Raw genomic sequence first — 11,379 nt, 5'->3', positions numbered from 1 at the left:
CTATTTTAGCTTCATTACACTGGCTCCCAGTATGTTTTAGAATTGACTTTAAAATTCTATTGATCACTTTTAAAGCTCTTCATGGCCTCTCGCCTTGTTATATTTCTGACCTTTTAGTCCCATACGCACCAGCACGTACCTTGAGATCCTCGGGCAGAGGTCTGTTGTCTGTTCCAGAGTCTCGACTGAAAACTAAAGGGGACAGAGCGTTTGCTGTCAGGGCCCCGAGGCTCTGGAACAGCCTGCCCGAGGAAATCAGGTCGGCTGAGTCAGTGAACTCTTTTAAGTCCCTTCTTAAAACATACTTTTATAGGAGAGCCTTTCCCGATCTTATTTGACTTTATTTTATCCCTTATTTTATTGTATTTTACTAATTTTATATAAATTTTTCATGCTCTTATCTTGTTTTTTTTTTTGTATTATTCTTTACACTTGTTAAAGCACTTTGTAACTTGTTTTTGAAAAGTGCTCTACAAATAAGGATGATTATTATTATTATTATGTGGAGGAGGCTTGTTAATGAAGTAGTCTATCGAAGCAAAACCAATGAATGGCATCTGCAATGGTGTGTTCACTGCGGCTTTACCTTGTATGTGCTTGTAAAATATCCTCTGTGTCTTGTGACGTAATAGATAACGTGTGTTTCTCTGAAAACACGGGAAACACAGTTTGTTGACCCTGGCTTCTTTTATAATACCTGCCAGAAAATCACATAATCTCTGAATCAAAAGCCTAAGGCTGAGGTTAACAGTTTTTCCCACTCGGCTGCATTCTCTCTCCTCGTCTCCTCTGATACACATTTAAACGATTGGAACATCCTTAATGATGGCGGACCTCGATCAGTTGCCAGGTCACGGCTTGTAGAGGACGGAGGAGGGATGTTGAAAGGAACCATAATTAGCAGAACGGAAAGCACCCACTGTCTTCTGCCACTCCCCAGTGTCCATCTTTCTAACTCTTTTTATCCCCCATCTCGTCTCAGACATCTCTCTCCTCTTTATGCTAGATGGTTGTAGAAAGACAGCAGTGGCGCCCTGTGATTCAGAGTAATCCAACAGAGTGACGTGACCAGTCATGCAGGACTAAAGAGCCGTTGTGTTACTGTGTCGCATCTCTCTCCGCCCGGCTCGAAAGCTGATTGCTGGATCAATAAGGAGATGCAGGCGCTCAGTCAACTGTGGAGCGACCAGAGTGCTCCCTCTGGGCTTGAAAAAATACTTTGTAATAGAATTGTCTGTTCAGATGTTTACAACCACACAACAATGTCACATTTCCTGTTTATATCCCATCATCCAAACAAAACAGGCTCTTACACTACATGTCTGTGCTTTGGATTGGTCATTCTTATCCAAGCTGGACGCTCCCTTCCTCAGTCGATCTCTTCTTCTAGATTAAACTCATGGCCAGCTGGCTTCTCCTTGCTCCCACGGTGCCAGTATTTTAAAGCCAGGCCCCTCGCTGTTGAAGTGCGATGAGGCCAGAGCTCTTTATGTAAAGCCGGTTTGTTAGACAGAAAGAAAGAGGGAGAGATGAGGAGGATGACCTCTGATTTGGTCGAGCTGCTATAAAGGTGTTTATTTATTCTTATGAAATCGATCATTAAGGCAGCACAGTCTGGGCCCGGTATGGATGTTTTCTCAGCTATAAATCACGTGTTTGTTGGAGCTCAGTGCATAATTAGATGATTGTTGGCAGTTTGGGAATGAAACACCTTCAGCATTTTTAGTTTTGCAACTGAAAGAGCAGTGACAAACTGTGATTGCTGATTGAGTCGTGTTGAGTCGTTTATCTACAGTCCCAGCTGAAGACGTTCACAAAAGGCTGTAACTGTAAGCTATTGTTTCAGATGAGATTTTCCATTTACTGCAGCAGCTCGCCTGAAATCTCACACTGAGCGGTTTTATACATCACAACCTCAGGTCCATTACCATGGTTGGCTGCCTCCTCGATGAGCCCTGACTGAGATTGTGGCGGCTGTAAATGGAAATCCTCCCTCACAGACATTTGCAGCGGCAAGAGTATATGTGCATCCTGATCTATATCTGCAATATGCTCTCAGACAAGGTCTGTAAATCAGGAAATCAGCCAGTGGCCCACATAGCAGGGTATCATTATTTATGAGCAATGAATGTCTGAATTTGCATGACAAGGACATTGTATCTTTACCTTTCCAGGGAGGAATTTATCCTCTTCTTCACTGCGATGAACATCCTTAGGGATCAATTCATTTTCACTCCATCTTTGCTTAAAGGGGTACTGCAGTGATTTAGTGCTGCAGTTAGTATAACTTTGACAGGCTTGTGAGGCAGATTAAATAAAGGAATAATAGCAGCAAAAAACAAGAAATCCTGACTTTTACAAGGTCACATGGTTAATTTATTTGTGATTGTACACTGGATTGTATAATGAGATGAAGTTTGTAGTTATTCACACAAAGTTAACCTTATTTACAAAAATTATACAAGTAGAAAGCACTAGTTCCTGTATTTCCCATACTGCAACTGGATATGATCTTTGATTATGGGCTCCCTTCCTGGTAAATTCCCTTTGCTTTTTTAAAAAAAAACACCTCCAGTTTGTAAGGCAGGCTTTTTGTTCTAAACCTATCATCTCCGAGTCCAAGATGAATACGCGGTAACCCTGATGACATCACTATTACATTTATATGATGATGAAGTGTATGCACATCCACAGAAGACACAGGCTTTCTGTACATCTGCTTCAAAGGCTGATTAGGATTAAACACATGTCTAAGATCAGTGGAGTGCTCTTTTAACAAATTTTCATTGATTAACCTGTGATCTTTTTATTTTTTTTTTTGCATCAATTGATAAATTGCTTAGTCAATTGTTTCATTTCAGTTTCATTTCATTTGAATCATTTTTAAAGGTCAGAACAGGCAACACATTCCAGTGTTTCACAAAAGAAGAAAGTTAGTCCCCTGTGAAATGCTAATTTGTGTAGCTGAACTTCTCTTCTTTTCTGTCCCATCTTGCGACCGCTCAGATATATTTTGACCCCTTGGAGATCAAGGTCCCTTCCCCTGGGTTGATTTTCTCTATAAAGTGGCAAATACAGTAAATGGACTGCACTTATAGAGCTGTTTTCCAGTCTTCCAAACACTTAAAGCACTTTACACTGCATGTCACATTTCGTACACAGTGGCTGCTCATCAAAACTAATCTCATACAGACACACACACACAGCAACTTGGAGTTCACTATCTTGCCCAAAGACACTTCTGTCCATCACAGTATCCTAGATCACAAAGTGATGTCATTATACCTCTTGTTTTGTCCAACCAACAGTTTAAAAACCCAAAATATTAATTTAATATACTGAAAGACCAGGAAAAGCAGTGAATCTTTTGCTGATGTTTTTGCTTAAAAAAGACAATTAATTTATTATCAATATAGTTAGTTGATTAATTTTCTTTTGATCTACTCATTGACTAATCGTAGCTTTTGTCAATCTGAAATGTAACTAAAATTGCATATTGTATATGTAAATATCAGATGAATGAAACGATCAAACCGCCCATTTGTTCAGTCAGAAATCTGGAAGAAGGTACACTGTTCAGTCTTTTTCACATTGTATTTGAGTGTTTTCAGGCTGTATCTGATCAAAAATTCTGCCTGTGCTGTGTTTTGTCTCCCTGTCAGAGATGTGGTACTGGGTGTTCCTGTGGTGTCTCTTCTCCTCGCTCTTTGTCCACGGGGCGGTGGGGCTGCTCATGTTGGTCATGCTGCAGCGCCACAAGAGGGGCCGCCTCATCACGCTGGTGCTGGTCAGCGTGGGTTTCCTCGCCTCCCTCTCCGGAGGCGTCATCACCAGTAAGTCCAATTACTCTTGGTTTTTTTGTTCATCTTGTTTGTTTTTTTGTTTTTGTTTGTTTTTTTTGTCAACTGACCTCAACATCCAGCATCCAGTCAAGCCAGAAGAAGACAGGAGGTGACAGGGAGGGAAAGAGAGCGTGAGGGAGGGAGTTTGTGTGTTGACTCCTGTCAAACAGACGAAGACAGGAGTTGACAGAGAGACGGAGAGGGAAAGATTTTGGACTCTTGTGTTTTCTTGTTTACCTCACTTTTTCTTTTTAGTTTATGGAGTGCAGGAAGCTTCCAACTATGAGTGAAAAAAGTCAAATAGAAAACAACTTTATTGTCAAGCCAAGGCTGGGAAAACCACCTTTGGTCTCACCAGATAAAATAAAAGCATACATTTTAAATCAGGACAGCAAATCTATTTGCACAACAATTGTACAACACTTACAGCACACATACAGTAAAAGTGTACAGTCATCGCAGAGGAGTGCAGATTAGGGCAGTTCATTAAATTCATTGCGTTAGGAAGCAACTCAAACTCAGCATGAAGGGGTGTTTAGTGACACCAATGGTGGACAAAGCTTTCCTATGTACAGCTGTACTATAAAGGTCAATAGCTTTTGTTGGAGGTCTACTATCTTTCAGACTGTTTTGACAATCCTGGTTGGCTTATTTTGTTAATGTCAAGTGTCCATACCAACAGACATATTAAACACAAGATACGAGATAAGTGCCCCTTTAATTTCCTAATTCACTTTCTTACATGTTGAATCAACATTTGTCATCCATGTGTGTAGATACTTGAACCTTTTGACAATCTTTACAGATTGGTCACAAAGAGTAAATGATGGGTGTTGGTCTGCTTGGTATAAAAGAAGCTCCTTCGTTTTATTTCAGCATTGATTAGCAGCAAGCTAAATTTACAGTGTTTCGGCTTGGGAACCTGTAAAAAGTAATTAAAGACAACATCATTCTTATAAAAAGACCAAGTGAAGCCCTGTCAAATTTCTGCTGAACACTGAGTTTTAAAACAACCTCTTCAGAAAGCTCCCCCCACCCCACCCTTAGTACAGACTTTGTGGATCAGTTAAAAAGTCCTTGAGCATTGTCGTCCAAAGTTAAAATATTTAGCCGTTCTCTGCGATGGATTTTTGCTAGATCCCTCACAAGGAGAAAACACAGGCAATGAGAAGCTAATAATGACTAAACATGTAAGTGCGGTAATGTAAACTTGTATTTAAGCTCTGTCACAACATTAAATTAGGGCTGGGTGTCAGTGGAAACATTTAGAAGCTAGTGGCGACATGATACCTGCAAGGCTAGACCCCCATTGGCCCTGAACAATTTGTTTGCTGTAATTTAATTTATGGACCAAACTAGGGACTAAAAGCCTTAATATTTCAGCCTCTGCTGCATCAATTTTGACCGTTCTTTTTAAAATATGTCTCTCACAAGGCAAAGAAACACCTGCATTTCTACCTGATCTTGAGTCCCCTTTCCTATTTAATGAAATATAAACAATACAAAAGACTTTCTACACTCGGTAAATGTAGCTAAAGTTCAAAAATGTTAAATGTTGTCCAGAGACAAGCAGCCGGACAAGAACTTTACCTAAATAAAATTGTCTAAAATTTGCGCAATCTGATCAGAGAGTAAGAAAACAAAGTTATGATCAAACATTACATGCCAACTTTCAGTACTTATATAGTACTTATATACGTACATTGGGCAATAGGGTTGAAAAGAAAGATCATGATAATAATGATTATTAAGAATATTTATGTGATATACTGTTCATCACGATATGGCAAATGCTTGCATCAGACAAAACTCTTGTCTCTTGTCTGAAACTAAATTGGCAGCAATTCATTTGGTTAGTTTTAGGTAAAATTTATACACACACACACACACACACACCTCTGAAATCTGTATTGCTGGCTGCCTGCTGTCTGTCTCTGGTCACCTTTTTTGTTTATCTGAATATTTTTTACAGTTTGTCTGTCCATCACCATCCAGATGCACAAGATATTCCTTAACCCTTTGCCTCTCATTACCGTCCACTCACTGGGACAAAGTGTGATCACAGGGCAAGCAGAATCTGTCTGAGCGTAGAGCAGGAGCTTTTTCAGGGCTCACTGAATGAATCACTCTCCATCACGGATGCAAGCTGGACCCCAAAATAGAAAGACACTTTATTATTAATGCGTAGCAGTCAGGGAGAGCAGACTATTGACTATGAGCACACACCCCTCAGTCTCACCCTCCATGTGTGCACCAGCCTGGCTTAAATTCAAAGTTTGGCAGGAGAGAGAGAGAGAAAGGCAACAATCTCAGCCGAGCAGAAGTAAAGGAAAGGTCTTGTAGTGTTAGGGGGAACAAATACTAACATCAAACATAAAGTATAAAGTAACATTAAGTATCTGTGAAACAGTCAAATAAAAATATCAGATTTTATTGACAGTGGTGACATAAGAAAGGTCACCACTGTATATTAATGTTAATATTTTAGAGGAATAGAAAAGAGTGAATTTGATATATATTTGACAAAAACCAAGAGATAACAGGAAGTTCTAACTCTGTATCCCTGTTTTATTTTTTTCAGTGTCTTTAAATATTCTTAAATCCTGAAAGATGGACTGAAATATGTGACTTTTTTCCAACTGAGACCCACCCAGAGTTTATGCTATCCTTTTTAAAAATTTGATAGCCGTTAATATTCCATAATTTGTTGCCATATTGAAAAACTACCAGACATGTTTTAAAAAAACACTTAAAGCCCACTGGGTCGCCCGCTGGAGCTTTTCACAATTCAGTCGTCATATCATTCATATAATATACACAGAATTGTTTTTTCTTCTTCCTGCATTATTTCCCACCCTTAATGAGCAGGAGTTTTGTGCGAAAAGACCTGTCCCAAATGTAGGAAGATTGAGTTCAGTGACTGAAATAAATAAAAGCCCGGGCTATTAATTGTTTTATAGTAAATAAAGACATTAGCCTGCATTAAATGTATTTCTCTTTGCATTCCAAGCCTGTCAAATGAAAAACTTGAAAATAAACTAAATGAAGAAGTAATTAGGTCTAAAAAATAAAATAATAGGCTGGTCAGAGAAGCAGAGAGGGATGGCGACAGAGACTCCTTCCTTTAAAGTTAGATCTGTTCATTTGCAGGGAGACTTCATATCTTACCGGTCACACAGTATTAGGCTTTTTGATATGTTATTAATGAATTTATTTATTTGACATAAATAAATAAATAATATTTATTTAATATTTCCCTCTGGACATTTTGGCCGATGATATCTTCATCTTCCAGATAACTAGCCTACATGTGATAGCGGCAAAAAGCCGGCACATGCTGGCTAACTAAACCCTGGACCCTCCCACTTCAAACCAGGGCAAATCGCAATATGGCCTTGTGCAATTTTCAAATCACAGGAGGAGCAAAATGTGTATCAGAATATTATTTTAAATTTAAATATTGTCGTGCTGTGGAGATGGCCTACGCATCATATTCTACAGACTTAAGAAAACATATTTGTTTGGTACAGATCCTCGTAATAATCAATAAATTGTGTTTTCATGTAGGACCCCATTGCTCATAGAATTAAGCTGATTGAGAAATATGTTGTCAGGGTCTTTAAATCCATCTTTGTTTCTCTGTTTGGTTTAGTTTTGAACCAAAATCAGGCCACTCTGTTTTGCTTCTGGGATTAGATATTCATAAAAAGTTCCTCGCTGTGTGTTTCCATGACGATGGCCAAAACAGCATATTGGGAGGTTAAGCGTTACAAACTGTTGTAGGAAGCGCGGCAAGTCCACACAGTATGTGGCTGTGCAATGAATAACGTCCCCACGGCGAATGCTCCACCATTTTTTAATAAATATTCGCACACAAAAACAACTTTTGTGCAGAATACTTGACTCCTGGCTGGAAGCTGCGCTGATGGATGAAAAAGATGAGGACGGATGTGTGTGTCCTCCGTGCTCCTCACTGTGAATGGACAATCCGCGGTAATGGTGACAGGCCGTGACAGACAGCTGTGTTTGTGCGCCTGCCCATCTGTTTACTCGCTTTGTGTATTAACGCTGGTGGTGTGTGTGTGTTTTCTCCCTCAGGCGCGGCGGTGGCGGGGGTGTACCGTGTGGCAGGGAAGGACATGGCACCACTGGAGGCTCTGGTGTTCGGCGTGGGCCAGACCACCCTCTCTGTCATCATATCCTTCTCACGCATCCTGGCGACTTTGTGAAGCAAACCCTCGACGTCCTGATGGACAGACGCTGAGACGAGAGCGAATGAATCGAGCCAATCTGAGACTTGTAGCTGCTCATCATGGTGGAGTTTGTGGAAGGAGAGGAGGTAAAAATTGCTCTGGGCCTTTGGGGCTGGATGCAGGTGTGAGCGCTCCCCAGTGTCCGTGCTATGTTACTGCCACAATCACAGAGGGAACTCAATGCAGGCCGGGTGACAGAGAGCAGCCCCAAGGCGGACACGGCGGCATCCTCAGCTTCTGGACTTGAAAGCCATGTTGTGGGTGTTTTCAGAGTTACATCACTTCTTTGTGCCAACAGCCTTCTCTGGTACATCCAGATGCCTTTGTGGCCACTGACTCCTGAAGGCTTTCTGTTGCAAAGTTGGGAAAAAACAAACCTCTTTTTTCAAAAACAGCAGAGTGACGACATGTAATGATGATCTGACGATCTCCTTTGGTGATCAGCGTGAGAACAAAAGTAGAGCAATGAAGGCATGTTTAGGGAGTGACAACCCAAAAGTGTTCATCAGCAAAAACGCAATTTCTTCAGTATTAGACGTCAGCCTCACCTCAAGGTCTTTACAACGTTCAAGATTATCATGATCATTCCTGTTCCTTGGATGGTTCAGCTTTAAAACCATCTAACTCACGAGCAAGATGCAGCTTTGAATTTTGCACTTTGTAAACGTTGGAGACGCTCTTTACCTAAGAGGTGTGAAATCAGTAGACGTGGAGGAGAAAACCAGCATCAGTGCTACATTTGGTTTGATGAAATGTTGACTGATTGTGTGCCAATGAGAATGCCAGTTGGAGTTAAAGAAATCTTTTGACAGGAATATGCTTATCTTGCTGAGAGTTAGATGAGAAAATTTATGCCACTTTGTGTGAAGCTACAGCCAGAAGGCAGTTAGCTTAACTTAGCATTAAGACTGGAAACAGCTAGCCTGGCTGTGTGAAAGCAGCACCTCAAAAGCTCACTCATTAACACTTTGTATATTTAGTTTGTTCAGTCTAAAAACGGCAATTTGCAGCTTTACAGGGGTTATTTGCCTGATAATTATGTATCATAAAATCCACCACATAACCCCCCGTAAAACAGCAAATTGATATTTTTACAGTTCATGTTAAACAAACGAGAAACAACGCATTAATCCATTAACTTTAGAGGTGCTGGTATGCAGATTTTGTTTCCAATGGACAGAGCCGGGCTAGCTGTTTCCCCCTGTTTTCAGTCTTTATGCTAAGCTAGGCTAACTGTCAGACATGAGTGTTATTAATGTACTCCTCTAACTCTCAACAACAAAGTCATTAAGCATATTTCCCAAAACATGGTTCGGTTTACATTGAGCTGGTTTGATTCAGGTCTGGTTAGCGTAAGATCAGGATCAGGGTCCTCCTATTCAGGTTTTGAGAAAGATGTACTGGTAATAAAAAGGGTTGTTTTGCTGTTTGAGTTTCATCTTTGATATATTTTCAGACAAACTATTGAGAGTCTGTTGGTCCTAGTGCACATTCTCTGTAATAACTTTGGAATCCAGCCTTTCTCGGCCCACCGTCACATTACTAACGTCCTCTGCACTGCTACAGCATAAAATCCCCCATGGAAAGCCATCCCTCCCCGGAGAAGGTCAGACAGATTCTGCTGCTCAGGCAGCCATTTTTCTATGGCTCCCTCTGTTTCTTTGTTTTGTTTATTAACCCATGCTCCTTAAGTTTAATGTTGCATATTGCACTGAAATTAATCGGCCTTGTTTTAGCACAGTGTGCGATGATACTACTCTGGTGTGATCCCAATCCAGTAATCAGTTATTATACACAGAAATCAGTCACAATAGACACTGATCAGCTTTTTGGTAAAGCTAACTGTAAAAGATGAAGAATGTGCTTGAAGTTACTGTATTTACTCGAAAAGGTTTATGGTGTTGATGCATCAGTTTGAGTTCTTCAATGATTGAAGAAAAGGAAGATAGACTGATTTTAATGCTCATTACTTGGCCCATAAGTCCTCCCAAAATTCAAACAGATTCTCTTGTGCACAGCTCTAAACCCAGGGGTTCGGTTGTAATACCAAAGTATCGCTCACATCCTAGCTTTATTTAACCTCTTTGTCTCATTTAATTGTTATCACAGCCACAATTTATTCGTTTTTATTCCGTTTTTAGAAACATTTGCACATTGGCTCCGGTATCAGATGGCCCCCAGATTTGTGGTGTAACTTCAGAAAACCACAGTTGATTAAAAAAAAAAAAGAAGATGTTTGTGTCGTCAAGAATGTGTGCTGTGTGGGTTTGTAGCTCTAAAGGTAAGCGCTGTGTATTTATAGGAGTTATGTAATTGACACAACTCACCTTCAGTACCAGCTTAGCGCCGAAAGAGGGCGATATTGCACAGAAATGAAGTGGCAGCCTGAAGATGAGTGTGGATTTTAAAATGATGAAAGTGCTACAGAGTGTTTTGTTACAGACATTTGACAATAAATGTTTTCTATCCTACCCCCCCACCCCCCCAAATTAAAGCGTAAAATTATAGAGAAGTTGTCTGAAACCCCCCTTTTTATCCACTGAACGCTCTGCACATTGTCCGTACTACCTGTTTGAATGTTTTAGCTCAATTTCAGGGACCAAATGTGAGTTGCTCCTGATGACTCACCTGCTGTCATAGCAATGATATCTCTGTGAAGCTGTTTGTGGGGCCGTTTCTGCATGTTTGTCTGTATGATTCATAGGAGACACGTGACAATGTGAGTGGTGTTGTTGTATACTGTGTCGGTTTGTGCGGTTGTGCATGTGAGTAGTAGAACAGGATCTTAATTTATTTTCTTTCATTAAAGGGGGCTGTTCATATTCCTTTTTTGGACCGCTTAATTGTCAGAAAGAGCGAAAACCTAATTATAAGTGACGCTGTGTTCAGAGGAGCAGCTCACTGAACAATGTCTTACATAATGTGTTGGAAACCTTTTTTATTTGATGTGTTAGAAATGACTTTTCTGCCAACTAAACTGCAAGAACTGGACTGAAGTTGTTAGATCAGTGCACTTACTCTACTTCCTGAGCTGTATATAGCCATAGTGTAAAAAGTCTTCACCAGAAGTGTGATAAAAGTGTAACCAATATGAGCGGATATGAACAAACTAACCAATGGATACTATTTTGATATTCACACAGTTGGAGTATTCACACCCAGTGCCATGATCAGTCATGATGAATATTGTTTGTTTTTTTCCGCTGAAGGTTCTGTGATTCAGCCACCGCAAGTGTGTGTGTGTGTGTGTGTGTGTGTGTGTGTGTGTGTGTGTGTCCATGTGG

General features: G+C 40.4%; 1 protein-coding gene across 1 annotated transcript in view; it reads left to right on the top strand.

The window, feature by feature from the left end:
- tmem170b (transmembrane protein 170B) overlaps positions 1-9,520 on the top strand; it is a 12,686-nt gene extending 3,166 nt beyond the window's left edge. Inside the window, exons 2-3 of the mRNA XM_046059704.1 lie at positions 3,663-3,833; positions 7,941-9,520. Of these exons, the coding sequence (XP_045915660.1) occupies positions 3,665-3,833; positions 7,941-8,071 (300 nt within the window). The 5' untranslated portion in view covers positions 3,663-3,664 and the 3' untranslated portion in view covers positions 8,072-9,520. The remainder of the gene's footprint in view (positions 1-3,662; positions 3,834-7,940) is intronic.
- The last annotated feature ends 1,859 nt before the right edge of the window (positions 9,521-11,379 follow it).

This window comes from Micropterus dolomieu, linkage group LG09, assembly GCF_021292245.1.
Source record: "Micropterus dolomieu isolate WLL.071019.BEF.003 ecotype Adirondacks linkage group LG09, ASM2129224v1, whole genome shotgun sequence".
NCBI classification, from domain to species: Eukaryota; Metazoa; Chordata; class Actinopteri; order Centrarchiformes; family Centrarchidae; genus Micropterus; species Micropterus dolomieu.
This window is presented reverse-complemented; position numbering and strand designations above follow the sequence as displayed.